This window comes from Entelurus aequoreus, linkage group LG09, assembly GCF_033978785.1.
Source record: "Entelurus aequoreus isolate RoL-2023_Sb linkage group LG09, RoL_Eaeq_v1.1, whole genome shotgun sequence".
NCBI classification, from domain to species: domain Eukaryota; kingdom Metazoa; phylum Chordata; class Actinopteri; order Syngnathiformes; family Syngnathidae; genus Entelurus; species Entelurus aequoreus.
In genome coordinates this window covers 2,568,384-2,588,383 of record NC_084739.1, presented here as the reverse complement: position 1 = coordinate 2,588,383, position 20,000 = coordinate 2,568,384, and the positions used below count along the sequence as shown (strand labels likewise).

Below are 20,000 nucleotides of genomic sequence, written 5' to 3'. Positions count from 1 at the left end.
AAATAAATGTTTTAATTTTTTTTACTTTGCTTCTTATAACTTTCAGAAAGACAATTTTAGAGGAAAAAATCCAACCTTAAAAATGATTTTAGGATTTTTAAACACATATACCTTTTTACCTTTTAAATTCCTTCCTCTTCTTTCCTGACAATTTAAATCAATGTTCAAGTAAATTTTTTTATTTTTTATTGTAAAGAATAATAAATACATTTTAATTTAATTCTTCATTTTAGCTTCTGTTTTTTCGACGAAGAATATTTGTGAAATATTTCTTTAAACCTATTATGATTAAAATTCAAAAAAATTATTCTGGCAAATCTAGAAAATCTGTAGAATCAAATGTAAATCTTATTTCAAAGTCTTTTGAATTTCTTTTAAAATTTTTGTTATGGAAAATCTAGAAGAAATAATGATTTGTCTTTGTTAGAAATATAGCTTGGTCCAATTTGTTATATAATCTAACAAAGTGCAGATTGGATTTTAACCTATTTAAAACATGTCATCAAAATTCTAAAATTAATCTTAATCAGGAAAAATTACTAATGATATTCCATAAATTATTTTTTAAATTTTTTCAAAAAGATTCAAGGTAGCTAGTTTTTCTCTTCTTTTTTTGGGTTGAATTTTGAATTTTAAAGAGTCGAAATTGGAGATAAACTATGTTTCAAAATTTAATTGTCATTTTTTTCCCGTGTTTTCTCCTCTTTTAAACCGTTCAATTAAGTGTAAATATCATTAATTATTAATAATAACATAGAGTTAAAGGTAAATTGAGCAAATTGGCTATTTCTGGCAATTTATTGAAGTGTGTATCAAACTGGTAGCCCTTCGCATTAATCACTACCCAAGAAGTAGCTCTTGCTTTCAAAAAGGTTGCTGACCCCTGATCTAGATACTGGAATATAGTCCTACTTGGCACCTTTGTGGAAAAAAAAATGCCTTCAACTTAAAAGTTTAATTACCGCGGTGACTGATTATTTCCTATTGGGGGGGGGGGGGGGGGGAAAGTCTTTAATTACAACAACTTGGAGGTTTATCGTGCGTCTTCTTAAGATATTCTGTTTTCAATGACTCAAGGGGAAAAAGTACTCATCCAAAGTCTCAAACTGCAGCTTTTTCCTGCACTGGTGACATCATCATAACTTCTGCTTGACACGTCTGCTTAGTCAAACTGAACCTTGTCACAAGGCTGCATTGCTCATACCAAATACTTACCACAACCTACAGCTGGGTGTATATATTTTGACTCGGGGGGCCACATTGAGAGAGAAAATGTGTCTGCGGGGGGGGCAATGTGTACGTGTGTATTAATGATATATCCACATTTAGTATTTGTACAGTAGGGTCCCTTTTTTTCTCAGGAACACTAATACCAAAAGTCACAATGTCCCATAGAGTTATAAATAAGTTATGACTAGAGATGTCCGATAAATGCTTTAAAATGTAATATCGGAAATGATCGGTATCGGTTTCTAAAAGTAAAATGTATGACTTTTGAAAAGGCCGCTGTGTACACGGCCGTAGGGAGAAGTACAGAGCGCCATAAACCTTAAAAGGCACTGCCTTTGCGTGCCGGCCCAGTCACATAATATGTACAACTTTTCACACACACAAGTGAATGCAAGGCATACTTGGTCAACAGCCATACAGGTCACACTGAGGGTGGCCATATAAACAACTTTAACACTGTCACAAATGTGCGCCACACTGTGAACCCACACCAAACAAGAATGACAAACACATTTCGGGAGAACATCCGCACCGTAACACAACAGAACAAATACGCAGAACCCCTTGCAGCACTAACTCTTCCGGGACGCTACAATATACACCCCCCACTACTAAACCCCGCCCCACCGACCGGGGAGGGGGTGGGGGGGGGGGGAGCACAGGTTCGGTGGCCACGGATGAAGCGCTGGCTGTCCAAAGTCGGGACCCGGGGTGGACCACTCATCTGTGCATCGGTTGGGGACGTCTCTGTGCTGCTGACCTGTCTCCACTCGGGATGGTCTCTTGCTGGCCCCACTATGGACTGGACTCTCAATATTATGTTAGATCCACTATGGACTGGACTGTCAATATTATGTTAGATCCACTATGGACTGGACTCTCAATATTATATTAGATCCACTATGGACTGGACTCTCACTATTATGTTAGATCCACTATGGACTGGACTGTCAATATTATGTTAGATCCACTATGGACTGGACTCTCACTATTATGTTAGATCCACTATGGACTGGACTCTCACTATTATGTTAGATCCACTATGGACTGGACTCTCACACTATTATGTTAGATCCACTATGGACTGGACTCTCACACTATTATGTTAGATCCACTATGGACTGGACTCTCACACTATTATGTTAGATCCACTATGGACTGGACTCTCACACTATTATGTTAGATCCACTATAGACTGTTCTCTCACTATTATGTTAGATCCACTATGGACTGGACTCTCACTATTATGTTAGATCCACTATGGACTGGACTGTCACACTGTTATGTTAGATCCACTATGGACTGGACTCTCACACTATTATGTTAGATCCACTATGGACTGGACTCTCACTATTATGTTAGATCCACTATGGACTGGACTCTCACTGTTATGTTAGATCCACTATGGACTGGACTCTCACTATTATGTTAGATCCACTATGGACTGGACTCTCACACTATTATGTTAGATCCACTATGGACTGGACTCTCACTATTATGTTAGATCCACTATGGACTGGACTCTCACACTATTATGTTAGATCCACTATGGACTGGACTCTCACACTATTATGTTAGATCCACTATGGACTGGACTCTCACTATTATGTTAGATCCACTATGGACTGGACTCTCACACTATTATGTTAGATCCACTATGGACTGGACTCTCACTATTATGTTAGATCCACTATGGACTGGACTCTCACACTATTATGTTAGATCCACTATGGACTGGACTCTCACTATTATGTTATATCCACTATGGACTGGACTCTCACACTATTATGTTAGATCCACTATGGACTGGACTCTCACTATTATGTTAGATCCACTATGGACTGGACTCTCACTATTATGTTAGATCCACTATGGACTGGACTCTCACTATTATGTTAGATCCACTATGGACTGGACTCTCACACTATTATGTTAGATCCACTATGAACTGGACTCTCACACTATTATGTTAGATCCACTATGGACTGGACTCTCACACTATTATGTTAGATCCACTATGGACTGGACTCTCACACTATTATGTTAGATCCACTATGGACTGGACTCTCACAATATTATGCTGGATCCACTCGACGTCCATTGCACCAGTCGCCCAGGTTCCTCATTGTCCCATTGGGTTGAGTTTTTCCTTGCCCTGATGTGGGATCCGAGGATGTCGTTGTGACTTGTGCAGCCCTTTGAGACACTCGTGATTGAGGGCTATATAAATAAACATTGATTGATTGATATGCATACTCTCTCTTTGTGTTTCTCCCCCTCCAAGTCGATTGGTCTCGTGTCCCCCTTGTCGTCTTCCCGCAGCATTCCTCCGCTCCCGCATTACGAGCTGTGTGTCTCGTCTCCCCGTATTCCCTCTGGTTCTCTAACTGTCCCTTTTGGATCTCAACCTCCCGCCTGGACTTGGACTTTGACGCCTCTCTCTTTCCCCCCCCGACTTCCTGCCTGCTCACAGACAAGCCAGCCTTGCCCCTCTTGGACTTGCGCCTCTCGCTCAACACTACTGGGAACACACTACAGTTAATTTCCACACATAGTCGCACACCACACATATTCTGGATTATTCCCACTCCATTCCCTTGTTTATATAGATCAGGGGTCACCAACGCGGTGCCCGCGGGCACCAAGTAGCCCGTAAGGACCAGATGAGTAGCCCGCTGGCCTGTTCTAAAAATAGCTCAAATAGCAGCACTTACCAGTGAGCTGCCTCTATTTTTTAAATTGTATTTATTTACTAGCAAGCTGGTCTCGCTTTGCCCGACATTTTTAATTGTAAGAGAGACAAAACTCAAATAGAATTTGAAAATCCAAGAAAATATTTTAAAGACTTGGTCTTCGCTTATTTTTTTTTACTTTGCTTCTTATAACTTTCAGAAAGACAATTTTAGAGAAAAAATACAACCTTAAAAATGATTTTAGGATTTTTAAACACATATACCTTTTAACCTTTTAAATTCCTTCCTCTTCTTTCCTGACAATTTAAATCAATGTTCAAGTAATTTTTTATTTTTTTTACTGTAAAGAATAATAAATACATTTTAATTTAATTCTTCATTTTAGCTTCTGTTTTTTCGACAAAGAATATTTGTGAAATATTTCTTCAAACTTATTATGATTAAAATTAAAAAAAATATTCTGGCAAATCTAGAAAATCTGTAGAATCAAATTTAAGTCTTATTTCAAAGTCTTTTGAATTTCTTTCAAAAATTTTGTTCTGGAAAATCTAGAAGAAATAATGATTTGTCTTTGTTAGAAATATAGCTTGGTCCAATTTGTTATATATTCTAACAAAGTGCAGATTGGATTTTAACCTATTTAAAACATGTCATCCAAATTCTAAAATTAATCTTAATCAGGAAAAATTACTAATGATGTTCCATAAATTATTTTTTGAATTTTTTCAAAAAGATTCGAACTGGCTAGTTTTTCTCTTTTTTTTGGTTGAATTTTGAATTTTAAAGAGTCGAAATTGAAGATAAACTATGTTTCAAAATGTAATTGTCATTTTTTTTCGTGTTTTCTCCTCTTTTAAACCGTTCAATTAAGTGTAAATATCATTAATTATTAATAATAACATAGAGTTAAAGGTAAATTGAGCAAATTGGCTATTTCTGGCAATTTATTGAAGTGTGTATCAAACTGGTAGCCCTTCGCATTAATCACTACCCAAGAAGTAGCTCTTGCTTTCAAAAAGGTTGCTGACTCCTGATATTTAGTGTTGAATAATAAATATAGTTGAATAATAAATATAGAGCTAAAACGACGTCCCTGCTGTCTTTGTCGTCTTCTTCCCCTGTACACACGTAACATCTACTTGTCGTTTTACGCAACCAAATAAATAAATAAAATTTGCGAGCAAAAAAATAGCAACCCAAAATTTTTGGGGGAAAATTAAGAAAACATTTTCAACAATAAAATAAAATTTTGTATTATTTATTATTTCTTTTTTTTTTTATCTATCTTTGATTTGGACGCAAAAAAAAAGTCCCACGCTTGAGACGACACCTCCTCGCACGGATCGGGTTGCAGGTCCAAAGTGAGGATGTTGGGCAGCGGGATGCTTCATGAAAGGAGCCGTATTGACCGGCGGGAGGGAGGAGGTGGAAGGAATGGCGGCGTGGAGCGGAGGGGAGGGAGGAGGTGGAAGGAATGGCGGAGGGGAGGGGAGGGAGGAGGTGGAAGGAATGGCGGCGTGGAGGGGAGGGGAGGGAGGGTGTAGACCGACTGTACAATGTGTCCAGTGTGCTCCAGGCCGTGATGTGGCAGCGTTGGTGTCCACACGTCGCCCTCTTGCACGCACTCCTTACCCAGCATTCCCGCACCCTGTAAATGTCCGCTACTGTCCTATAAAGCCCTGACTGTGGTGCTCTGTGTAGCCTCTTCATCACCCCAGCACTGTCAGTAGTGGAAAGTGTGGCACTTTGGACACACCTTCTCACTCAATAACTTGTCTTTATTTCCAGGACTATTTACATTGTAGATTGTCACATCACAACTATGAATGAACACATGTGGAGTTATGTACTTCACAAACAAAGGTGAAGTAACTGAAAACATGTTTTATATTCTAATTCCTTCAAAATAGCCACTATTTGCTCTGATTACTGCTTTGCACACTCTTGGCATTCTCTCCATGAGCTTCAAGAGGTAGTCAACTGAAATGGTTTTCACTTCACAGATGTGTTTAAAGCTCATGGAGAGAATGCAATGCTGGCTATTGTTGTGAAGGTGTCTGTTACTACATTATATATATACTTGCAGTGTGTATATTGTACATATTACATATTGTTATGAAGGTGTCTGTTACTACATTATATATATACTTGCAGTGTGTATATTGTACATATTACATATTGTTATGAAGGTGTCTGTTACTACATTATATATATACTTGCAGTGTGTATATTGTACATATTACATATTGTTATGAAGGTGTCTGTTACTACATTATATATATACTTGCAGTGTGTATATTGTACATATTACATATTGTTATGAAGGTGTCTGTTACTACATTATATATATACTTGCAGTGTGTATATTGTACATATTACATATTGTTATGAAGGTGTCTGTTACTACATTATATATATACTTGCAGTGTGTATATTGTACATATTACATATTGTTATGAAGGTGTCTGTTACTACATTATATATATACTTGCAGTGTGTATATTGTACATATTACATATTGTTATGAAGGTGTCTGTTACTACATTATATATATACTTGCAGTGTGTATATTGTACATTTTACATATTGTTATGAAGGTGTCTGTTACTACATTATATATATACTTGCAGTGTGTATATTGTACATATTACATATTGTTATGAAGGTGTCTGTTACTACATTATATATATACTTGCAGTGTGTATATTGTACACATTACATATTGTTATGAAGGTGTCTGTTACTACATTATATATATACTTGCAGTGTGTATATTGTACATATTACATATTGTTATGAAGGTGTCTGTTACTACATTATATATATACTTGCAGTGTGTATATTGTACATATTACATATTGTTATGAAGGTGTCTGTTACTACATGATATATATACTTGCAGTGTGTATATTGTACATATTACATATTGTTATGAAGGTGTCTGTTACTACATTATATATATACTTGCAGTGTGTATATTGTACATATTACATATTGTTATGAAGGTGTCTGTTACTACATTATATATATACTTGCAGTGTGTATATTGTACATTTTACATATTGTTATGAAGGTGTCTGTTACTACATTATATATATACTTGCAGTGTGTATATTGTACATATTACATATTGTTATGAAGGTGTCTGTTACTACATTATATATATACTTGCAGTGTGTATATTGTACATATTACATATTGTTATGAAGGTGTCTGTTACTACATTATATATATACTTGCAGTGTGTATATTGTACATATTACATATTGTTATGAAGGTGTCTGTTACTACATTACATATATACTTGCAGTGTGTATATTGTACATATTACATATTGTTATGAAGGTGTCTGTTACTACATTATATATATACTTGCAGTGTGTATATTGTACATTTTACATATTGTTATGAAGGTGTCTGTTACTACATTATATATATACTTGCAGTGTGTATATTGTACATATTACATATTGTTATGAAGGTGTCTGTTACTACATTATATATATATACTTGCAGTGTGTATATTGTACATATTACATATTGTTATGAAGGTGTCTGTTACTACATTATATATATACTTGCAGTGTGTATATTGTACATATTACATATTGTTATGAAGGTGTCTGTTACTACATTATATATATACTTGCAGTGTGTATATTGTACATATTACATATTGTTATGAAGGTGTCTGTTACTACATTATATATATACTTGCAGTGTGTATATTGTACATTTTACATATTGTTATGAAGGTGTCTGTTACTACATTATATATATACTTGCAGTGTGTATATTGTACATATTACATATTGTTATGAAGGTGTCTGTTACTACATGATATATATACTTGCAGTGTGTATATTGTACATATTACATATTGTTATGAAGGTGTCTATTACTACATTATATATATACTTGCAGTGTGTATATTGTACATATTACACATATTGTTATGAAGGTGTCTGTTACTACATTATATATATACTTTCAGTCTGTATATTGTACATATTACATATTGTTATGAAGGTGTCTGTTACTACATTATATATATACTTGCAGTGTGTATATTGTACATATTACATATTGTTATGAAGGTGTCTGTTACTACATTATATATATACTTGCAGTGTGTATATTGTACATATTACATATTGTTATGAAGGTGTCTGTTACTACATTATATATATACTTGCAGTGTGTATATTGTACATATTACATTACATGTTTATATTTTCTACTTTCTTCAAAGTAGCCACCCTTTGCTCTGATTACTTTTTCCCACACTTTTGGCATTCCCTTGATGAGCTTCAAGAGGTAGTCGCCTGAAATGTTTTTCCCTTCATCAAGAGAATGCCAAGAGTGTGCAAAGCCGTAATCAGAGCAAAGGGTGGCTATTTTGAAGAAACTAGAATACAAAACATGTTTTCAGTTATGTCACTTTTTTTTGGGTGAATTACATAACTCCACATGTGTTCAGTCATAGTTTTGATGTGACTATCTACAATGTAAATAGTCATGGAAATAAAGAAAAGGCATTGAATGAGGAGGTGTGTCCCAACTTTTGGCCTTTTGAATAAAGCACTAGCTTTATTTGCGTTTTTTTTTACATCATATAAAATGTAAAAATACATGGAATTAAATTAAATGGAATGGAAAAACGTAAAAATCCATGCAAGTTTTTTATACTGTCAAATCTACGGTTGTTGTGTTTTCCAGTGTATAATCCCTCTATATTGAAAGTGGAGTTTACTGTAAACATTATTACATGAACAGTGTGTTGGATGACTTGCTTTGAAATCATAAGTCAAGCAGATATTTAAGTATCTATCTTTATTTGAACAATAACATTGTTTTGAAATGTATGACAATATCATATTTAGTCGTGTTATTAGAGATGGTTAAAGTGTAAATATATCTAATTGTATGCAGTACATTTATTTTTGTAATACATTTATAAAGAAAAGATAAGGTACTTTATTTCCACGTATTATTTCCACGCATTGTAGATTGTCACTGAAGGCATCAACACTATGAATGAACACATGTGGAGTTATGTACTTAGTAGGGCTGCCAATCTTTGGGTGTCCCACGATTCCATTCAATATCGATTCTTGGGGTCACGATTCGATTCAAAAACAATATTTTCCCGATTCAAAGGGATTCTCTATACCAGGGGTCACCAACGCGGTGCCCGCGGGCACCAGGTAGCCCGTAAGGACCAGATGAGTAGCCCGCTGGCCTGTTCTAAAAATAGCTCAAATAGCAGCACTTACCAGTGAGCTGCCTCTATTTTTTACATTTTATTTATTTACTAGCAAGCTGGTCTCGCTTTGCCCGACATTTTTAATTCTAAGAGAGACAAAACTCAAATAGAATTTGAAAATCCAAGAAAATATTTTAAAGACTTGGTCTTCACTTGTTTAAATAAATTCATTTATTTTTTTACTTTGCTTCTTATAACTTTCAGAAAGACAATTTTAGAGAAAAAATACAACCTTAAAAATGATTTTAGGATTTTTAAACACATATACCTTTTTACCTTTTAAATTCCTTCCTCTTCTTTCCTGACAATTTAAATTAATGTTCAAGTAAATTTTTATTTTTTTATTGTAAAGAATAATAAATACATTTAAATTTAATTCTTCATTTTAGCTTCTGTTTTTTCGACGAAGAATATTTGTGAAATATTTCTTCAAACTTATTATGATTAAAATTCAAAAAAATTTGCACCTGGCAAATCTAGAAAATCTGTAGAATCAAATTTAAATCTTATTTCAAAGTCTTTTGAATTTATTTTTAAATTATTGTTCTGGAAAATCTAGAAGAAATAATGATTTGTCTTTGTTGGAATCAATCAATCAATCAATCAATCAATGTTTATTTATATAGCCCTAAATCACAAGTGTCTCAAAGGGCTGAAATATAGCTTGGTCCAATTTGTTATATATTCTAACAAAGTGTAGATTGGATTTTAACCTATTTAAAAAATTTAAATTCAAAAATTAATCTTAATCAGGAAAAATTACTAATGATGTTCCATAAATTCTTTTTTCAAGTTTTTCTCCTTTTTTTTTCGGTTGAATTTTGAATTTTAAAGAGTCGAAATTGAAGATAAACTATTAATTGTCATTTTTTTCATGTTTTCTCCTCTTTTAAACCGTTCAATTAAGTGTAAATATCATTAATTATTAATAATAACATAGAGTTAAAGGTAAATTGAGCAAATTGGCTATTTCTGGCAATTTATTTAAGTGTGTATCAAACTGGTAGCCCTTCGCATTAATAATAAATAATTGGTTTTGGAATTGGATTGCATTGTTATGGTATTGCTGTGTATTGTTTTGTTGGATTGATTAATTTAAAAAAAATAAAATTATAACTGAAAAAAATAAATAAAAATAAAAATAAAAAATCTATTTTTTTAAAATGAGAATCGATTCTGAATCGCACAACGTGAGAATCGCGATTTGAATTCGAATCGATTTTTCCCCACACCCCTAGTGCTTAACAAAAAAAGTGTTTTACATTCTAGTTTCTTCAAAATAGCCACCCTTGACTCTGACTACTGCTTTGCACACTCTCTGCATTCTCTCCATGAGCTTCAAGCACACATGTGAAGTGAAAACCATTTCAGGTGACTACCTCTTGAAGCTCATGGAGAGAATGCCAGGAGTGTGCAAAGCAGTAATCAGACCACAGGGTGGCTATTTTGAAGAAACTGGAATTTAAATCATGTTTTCAGTTATTTCACCTTTTTTTGTCAAGTACATAACTCCACATGTGTTCATTCATAGTTTTGATGCCTTCAGTGACAATCTACAATGTAAATAGTCATGGAAATCAAGAACATGCATTGAATGAGAAGGTGTGTCCAAACTTTTGGCCTCTACTGTATTTTTTTGGTCCAAACCCCACAGCACAAGCCGCTAATACAGTATGTGCATTTTTTTTTTTTTAAATCAGCATGATCGCTGCAGACATTTTTGTCCGTAAGACCTTTGAATACCATTTTATGCATATTAATAATTGATGTATTCACCAGGCGGATATTTGACTGCAATCATATACTTGTGTAGCCATGTCTCCGAGTTACCAGCCCAGTGTCGGGGGGTGTGTTCACGTTCACACTGGCTTCTTTCTCCTCCACACACCTTATGAATAGGACATATTGACATGAATTCATGGCTGTGACAACCAGCCCATTCAGTGTCAAGGTTCGCTCCACAGCACACCTGGAAGTGCGGTGCAAAGTTAGAATTTGAACGCACTTACTGTAGGTCGCGTATTTTATTTTGGTAGGATCACTGTACTGTATATATATATAAATTTTTAATTTTATTTATTTATTTATTTATTTTTTTTAATATTTTTTTTTAAACTGTACTGTATATTTGACTGCGACTCCATATTATTACAAAGGTTGTCGTTTAATTCATTTTATATTGTGTTTTCAGTGTTGTACAATTAAATACACACAGGACACAAGTAAAGGAAATGAAATGAGCTCAAACATACCTACAAGTGAGGCATAATGATGCAATACGTACACAAAGCTAGCCGAAATAGCATGTTAGCATCGATTAGCTTGCGGTCATGCAGTGACCAAATATGCCTGATTAGCACTCCACACAAGTCACTGACGTCAACAAAGCTCACCTTTGTGCATTCACGCACAGTATAAAATGTTTGGTGGACAAAGTGAGACAAATAAGGGGTGGCCTTAGACCACACTTGCCAACCTTGAGACCTCCAATATCGGGAGGTGTGGGGTAGGGGGTGGGGGTGGGGTGGGGGGGCTGGGTCGGGGGCGTGGTTGGGGGCGGGGTTATTTACAGCTAGATTTCACCAACTCGAGTATTTCATATATATATATATATATATATATATATATATATATATATATATATATATATATATATATATATCTTTATTTTGTTTACATACAAAAAAAAATACAAAAATACTTGAATTTCAGTCTTCCGTTGGCTATCCATTAGATGGCAGTATTGTCCTGTTTAACTTCTCCGTTCATTGGGCAGGCAAAGCCTCTATTGTGGGAAAGCGGACGTGAGAACAGGCTGTCCCCACTCAGTCTCAGGTCCGCATTGAGCTGGAGGGGGCGTGGCCTCCAGCTCCGGCTGAATACCGGGAGTTTGTCAGGAGAAAATCTCTGCCGGGAGGTTGTCGGGAGAGGCGCTGAATACCGGGATTCTCCCGCTAAAAACGGGAGGGTTGGCAAGTATGCCTTAGACACGTCTTTCTGTGGCAGCGTCGGAGAAAGTTGTACATGTTAACAAACTACGGCGAGTTCAAGGACCGCCAAAATTAGTAGGACAAAGCGGCGCCCGCCAAATACTCCCTAATCACTGAAGCATGTTTAATATAAACAGTGGGGTTTCTAACAATTAGGGAGGTTTGTGTCATGTTGTTCTATTTTAATACATTTTGAAAGAGCCACTAGGGCGGCGCTAAAGAGCCGCAGGTTGCAGAACCCCCCGGCTTGCAAATTTTGCCACTGAGGGCCGCACACTCAAAAAAATCAACCTTTTTTCATTTGCAAAACCATCAAAATATATACATTTTTTTTTCTAACTTTTTTTCTAACCTTTGAGCAGATTGAGTTTCTGGAGCATCACATTTGTGGGGTCAATTAAACGCTCAAAATGGCCAGAAAAAAACAACTTTCATCTGAAACTCCACAGTCTATTCTTGTTCTTAGAAATGAAGGCTATTCAACAAAATTGCTTGGGTGACCCCAAATATATATATATATATATATATATATATATATATATATATATATATATATATATATATATATATATATATATATATATATATATATATATATATATATATATATATGGCCGAGTGTGACATTTGGTGAAGGAGGAATCATGGTGTGGGGTTGTTTTTCCAGGAGTTGGGCTTGGCCCCTTAGTTCCAGTGAAAGGAACTTTGAAATGCTCCAGGATAGCAAAACATTTTGAACAAATCCATGCTCCCAACCTTGTGGGAACAGTTTGGAGCGGGCCCCTTCCTCTTCCAACATGACTGTGCACCAGTGCACAAAGCAAGGTTCATAAGCACATGGATGACAGAGTCTGGTGTGGATGAACTTGACTGGCCTGCACAGAGTCCTGACCTGAACCCGATAGAACACCTTTGGGATGAATTAGAACGGAGACTGAGAGCCAGGCCTTCTCCACCAACATCCGTATGTGACCTCACCAATGCGCTTTTGGAAAAATGGTCAAAAATTCCTATAAACACACTCCGCAACCTTGTGGACAGCCTTCCCAGAAGTCTGTGGAACGCTCTCCCTGACCACCTGAGAGCACCACACCCTTCTTTTTTTTAAAAAGCCTTTCTTTAGCTATATGCATACTAGCTTTAGCTATTTGGCTGTTCTAGTTTTTATTTTTATTTATTTGTTATTATCTTTTTATTTATCTTTTTAATACACTGTAGCACTTTGAGGTTGTTTACTCAATGTAAAGTGCTTTTTACAAATAAAATCTATTATTATTTTTATTATTAAGCTGTAATAGCTGCAAAAGGTGGACCCACATCGTATTGACCCTCATGGGTTAGGAATGGGATGGCACTTCAAGTTCATATGTGAGTCAAGGCAGTCAACACTTTTGGCAATATAGTGTATATCAGGGGTCAGCAACCTTTTTGAAAGCAAGAGCTACTTCTTGGGTAGTGATTAATGCGAAGGGCTACCAGTTTGATACACACCTAAATAAATTGCCAGAAATAGCCAATTTGCTCAATTTACCTTTAACTCTATGTTATTATTAATAATTAATGATATTAACACTTAATTGAACGGTTTAAAAGAGGAGAAAACACGAAAAAAAATGACAATTAAATTTTGAAACATAGTTTATCTTCAATTTCGACTCTTTAAAATTCAAAATTCAACCGAAAAAAAGAAGAGAAAAACTAGCTAATTCGAATCTTTTTAAAAAAAATTTAAAAAATAATTTATGGAACATCATTAGTAATTTTTCCTGATTAAGATTAATTTTAGAATTTTGATGACATGTTTTAAATAGGTTAAAATCCAATCTGCACTTTGTTAGAATATATAACAAATTGGACCAAGCTATATTTCTAACAAAGACAAATCATTATTTCTTCTAGATTTTCCAGAACAAAATTTTTATAAGAAATTCAAAATACTTTGAAATAAGATTTAAATTTGATTCTACGGATTTTCTAGATTTGCCAGAATAATTTTTTTGAACTTTAATCATAATAAGTTTGAAGAAATATTTCACAAATATTCTTCGTCGAAAAAACAGAAGCTAAAATGAAGAATTAAATTAAAATGTATTTATTATTCTTTACAATAAAAAAATAAATTTACTTGATCATTGATTTAAATTGTCAGGAAAGAAGAGGAAGGAATTTAAAAGGTAAAAAGGTATATGTGTTTAAAAATCCTAAAATCATTTTTAAGGTTGTATTTTTTCTCTAAAATTGTCTTCCTGAAAGTTATAAGAAGCAAAGTAAAAAAATTAATGAATTTATTTAAACAAGTGAAGACCAAGTCTTTAAAATATTTTCTTGGATTTTCAAATTCTATTTGAGTTTTGTCTCTCTTAGAATTAAAAATGTCGAGCAAAGCGAGACCAGCTTGCTAGTAAATAAATACAATTTAAAAAATAGAGGCAGCTCACTGGTAAGTGCTGCTATTTGAGCTATTTTTAGAACAGGCCAGCGGGCTACTCATCTGGTCCTTACGGGCTACCTGGTGCCCGCGGGCACCGCGTTGGTGACCCCTGGTGTATAGTGTGTATATATATATATATATATAATATACACAATGCACTTGATTTAAAGTAAAAACTGTTGTAGAACGGTTCTTCGCACTGATAATGTGGTCGCCTTATTCATTTTTAGCCGGTTATTCGGTACACATCACCGCCAACACAATAAGTAACACTGTTGTGGGGAAAAACTATGTTTTGTATGTGTACCTAATGAAGTGACCTGCACAACAAATAACACTGTTGTGGGGAAAAACGACGTTTTGTAGGTGTACCTAATGAAGTGACCTGCACAACAAATAACACTGTTGTGGGGAAAAACGACGTTTTGTAGGTGTACCTAATGAAGTGACCTGCACAACAAATAACACTGTTGTGGGGTAAAAACGACGTTTTGTAGGTGTACCTAATGAAGTGACCTGCACAACAAATAACACTGTTGTGGGTAAAAACGACGTTCTGCCGGTGTACCTAATGAAGTGACCTGCACAACAAATAACACTGTTGTGGGGGGGAAACGACGTTTTGTAGGTGTACCTAATGAAGTGACCTGCACAACAAATAACACTGTTGTGGGGTAAAAACGACGTTTTGTAGGTGTACCCAATGAAGTGACCTGCACAACAAATAACACTGTTGTGGGGAAAAACGACGTTCTGCCGGTGTACCTAATGAAGTGACCTGCACAACAAATAACACTGTTGTGGGGGGAAAACGACGTTTTGTAGATGTACCTAATGAAGTGACCTGCACAACAAATAACACTGTTGTGGGGAGGAAAACGACGTTTTGTAGGTGTACCTAATGAAGTGACCTGCACAACAAATAACAGTTGTCGGAAAAACGACGTTTTGTAGGTGTACCTAATGAAGTGACCTGCACAACAAATAACACTGTTGTGGGTAAAAACGACGTTCTGCCGGTGTACCTAATGAAGTGACCTGCACAACAAATAACACTGTTGTGGGGAAAAACGACGTTCTGCCGGTGTACCTAATGAAGTGACCTGCACAACAAATAACACTGTTGTGGGGTAAAAACGACGTTTTGTAGGTGTACCTAATGAAGTGACCTGCACAACAAATAACACTGTTGTGGGGTAAAAACGACGTTTTGTAGGTGTACCTAATGAAGTGACCTGCACAACAAATAACACTGTTGTGGGTAAAAACGACGTTCTGCCGGTGTACCTAATGAAGTGACCTGCACAACAAATAACACTGTTGTGGGGGGGAAACGACGTTTTGTAGGTGTACCTAATGAAGTGACCTGCACAACAAATAACACTGTTGTGGGGTAAAAACGACGTTTTGTAGGTGTACCCAATGAAGTGACCTGCACAACAAATAACACTGTTGTGGGGGGAAAACGACGTTTTGTAGATGTACCTAATGAAGTGACCTGCACAACAAATAACACTGTTGTGGGGAGGAAAACGACGTTTTGTAGGTGTACCTAATGAAGTGACCTGCACAACAAATAACAGTTGTCGGAAAAACGACGTTTTGTAGGTGTACCTAATGAAGTGACCTGCACAACAAATAACACTGTTGTGGGTAAAAACGACGTTCTGCCGGTGTACCTAATGAAGTGACCTGCACAACAAATAACACTGTTGTGGGGTAAAAACGACGTTTTGTAGGTGTACCCAATGAAGTGACCTGCACAACAAATAACACTGTTGTGGGGAGGAAAACGACGTTTTGTAGGTGTACCTAATGAAGTGACCTGCACAACAAATAACAGTTGTCGGAAAAACGACGTTTTGTAGGTGTACCTAATGAAGTGACCTGCACAACAAATAACACTGTTGTGGGGTAAAAACGACGTTTTGTAGGTGTACCTAATGAAGTGACCTGCACAACAAATAACACTGTTGTGGGGTAAAAACGACGTTTTGTAGGTGTACCCAATGAAGTGACCTGCACAACAAATAACACTGTTGTGGGGAGGAAAACGACGTTTTGTAGGTGTACCTAATGAAGTGACCTGCACAACAAATAACAGTTGTCGGAAAAACGACGTTTTGTAGGTGTACCTAATGAAGTGACCTGCACAACAAATAACACTGTTGTGGGTAAAAACGACGTTCTGCCGGTGTACCTAATGAAGTGACCTGCACAACAAATAACACTGTTGTGGGGAAAAACGACGTTCTGCCGGTGTACCTAATGAAGTGACCTGCACAACAAATAACACTGTTGTGGGGTAAAAACGACGTTTTGTAGGTGTACCTAATGAAGTGACCTGCACAACAAATAACAGTTGTCGGAAAAACGACGTTTTGTAGATGTACCTAATGAAGTGACCTGCAGAAGAAATAACAGTTGTCGGAAAAACGACGTTTTGTAGGTGTACCTAATGAAGTGACCTGCAGAAGAAATAACAGTTGTCGGAAAAACGACGTTTTGTAGGTGTACCTAATGAAGTGACCTGCTATCGGTTGTGGACAAAAAATATCATTTTGAGAAAGTTAATGATATTTAAAAAATAATAGTAATAGTTTAAAAAAAACAACTGGAAGTGAGTTTTTGCTGGAAAACCGAACGTCAACTCGGCCGACTCTCTTACCGTGCGAGGCTTCTTCACTCCGGACATTTCCACGAAGGCGACCCGCCGACAGGCTGTAGGACACCGGGCTCGCTCGATGGAGGTGCTCCGCTCGGAACGTCGACCAAACTTTGAGTTGGCTCCAGTGACGGAAGACGATGACAAGGAGGAGGGGGTGCTTTAAAAAGCTCTTTCAAGACACGTAGCATTCCGCTGGCTGGCCCAACCTCCTCCCGCCTTCCTCCTCCTCCTCACCCACACATCACACTTAGTTAGCCCCACGCCGGAGCTTCCCACTACCGGCCCAACCTCCGGACAAGTCGGGTAGTGTCCTCCGAGTGAGTACGCTCCCTTTTTACGCCCTTTTCCACCACACGATAGAGAATAGTGTCTTTTTTTTTTTTACCCCGAAGTGACTATTATTGTTAAAAAACTATTTAATTTTCGCCGCCCCAAGATATAACCTCCAAGTGAGCTAAGCTAGCTTAACTTCAGCATAGCGAAACTTTTTATTTTTATTTTTAATTTTTTTAAATTTTCAAAACCTATATTTATAATATTCCAAAAAAATGTTATATAATATTTATTTATTCATTTGATAAGGAAATCATAATACAGGCACTGAGAAAAAAGACACTTTTTTGGGGGACAGACAAAAATAATAATAAACAAAAACAAAAACATTTACAGAAAAATAATAACATTAGAAAAATAACACTCCCTGTGATTAGATGGCGACTTGTCCAGGGTGTACCCCGCCTTCCGCCCGAATGCAGCTGAGATAGGCTCCAGCATCCCCCCGCGACCCCGAAAGGGACAAGCGGTAGTAAATGGATGGATGGATGGAACATTTTTTTGAATATAATATTTATTTATTCATTTGATAGGGAAATCATAATAAAAGTACAAAGAAAACAGACAATTTTTTTTTTTGGGGGGGACACAAAAAAATAAAAAATAAAAATAAACAAATACAAAAACATCTACAGAAAAATAATACAATTAAAATAATAACACTCCCTGCAATGAGGAGGCGACTTGTCCAGGGTGTACCCCGCCTTCCGCCCGAATGCAGCTGAGATAGGCTCCAGCATCCCCCCGCGACCCTGAAAGGGACAAGCGGTAGAAAAATGGATGGATGGATGGAAAAAATGTGTATATAATATTTATTTATTCATTTGATAAGGAAATCATAATACAAGTACTGAGAAAACAGACGCTCTTTTTTTATTTTCCAAACCTTTATTTATAATATTCAATTTTAATTTTTTTTTATATATATATAATATTTATTTATTCATTTGATAGGGAAATCATAATACAGGCACTGAGAAAACAGACCTTTTTTTGGGGACAGACAAAAATAATAATAAACAAATACAAATACAAAAACAAAAACATTTACAGAAAAATAATAACATTAAAATAATAACACTCCCTGTGATTAGGTGGCGACTTGTCCAGGGTGTACCCCGCCTTCCGCCCGAATGCAGCTGAGATAGGCTCCAGCGTCCCCCCGCGACCCCGAAAGGGACAAGCGGTAGAAAATGGATGGATGGATGGAACATTTTTTAAAATATAATATTTATTTATTCATTTGATAGGGAAATCATAATAAAAGTACAGAGAAAACAGACACATTTTTTGGGGGGGGGACACACAAAAAAATACAAAAAAATAATAAACAAATACAAAAACATTTACAGAAAAATAATACAATTAAAATAATAACACTCCCTGCAATGAGGAGGCGACTTGTCCAGGGTGTACACCGCCTTCCGCCCGAATGCAGCTGAGATAGGCTCCAGCATCCCCCCGCGACCCCGAAAGGGACAAGCGGTAGAAAAATGGATGGATGGATGGAAAAAATTTGTATATAATATTTATTTATTCATTTGATAAGGAAATCATAATACAAGTACTGAGAAAACAGACACTCTTTTTTTATTTTCCAAAACTTTATTTATAATATTCAACTTTTTTTTCAATATAATATTTATTTATTAATTTGATAGGGAAATCATAATACAGGTACTGAGAAAACAGACACTTTTTTTTTTGGGGGGGGGGGGGGGGGGCGACAAAAAAATAAAAATAAACAAAAACAAAAATATTTACAGAAAAATAATAAAACTGAAATAATAACACTCCCTGTGATGAGGTAGCGACTTGTCCAGGGTGTACCCCGCCTTCCGCCCGAATGCAGCTGAGATAGGCTCCAGCACCCCCCGCGACCCCGGAGGGGACAAGCGGTAGAAAATGGATGGATGGAATTTGATAAGGAAATCATAATACAAGTACTGAGAAAACAGACACTTTTTTTTTTTTCGAAACCTTTATTTATAATATTCAACATTTTTTTAAAATAATATTTATTGATTAATTTGATAGGGAAATCATAATACAGGTACGGAGAAAACAGACACTTTTTTGGGGGGGAGGGGGACAAAATAATAATAATAATATTAATAATAAACAAATACAAAAACAAAAACATTTACAGAAAAATAATACAATTAAAATAATAACACTCCCTGTGATGAGGTGGCAACTTGTCCAGGGTGTACCCCGCCTTCCGCCCGAATGCAGCTGAGATAGGCTCCAGCATCCCCCGCAACCCCGAAAGGGACAAGCGGTAGAAAATGGATGGATGGAATTTGATAAGGAAATCATAATACAAGTACTGAGAAAACAGACGCTCTTTTTTTATTTTCCAAAACTTTATTTATAATATTAAACTTTT

At 36.0% G+C, this 20,000-nt stretch overlaps 1 protein-coding gene across 2 annotated transcripts in view; it reads right to left on the bottom strand.

Annotated features, from left to right (window-relative positions):
- The window catches only part of LOC133657058 (bifunctional 3'-phosphoadenosine 5'-phosphosulfate synthase 2-like), a 52,617-nt gene extending 35,057 nt beyond the window's left edge, over positions 1 to 17,560 (bottom strand). Inside the window, exon 1 of one of the 2 annotated variants that reach the window (XM_062057951.1) lies at positions 17,279 to 17,560. In XM_062057951.1, coding sequence (XP_061913935.1) covers positions 17,279 to 17,305 — 27 coding nt within the window. In that variant the 5' untranslated portion in view covers positions 17,306 to 17,560. The remainder of the gene's footprint in view (positions 1 to 17,278) is intronic. The other variant, XM_062057950.1, reaches the window with a different exon arrangement.
- Between the last annotated feature and the right edge of the window lie 2,440 nt (positions 17,561 to 20,000).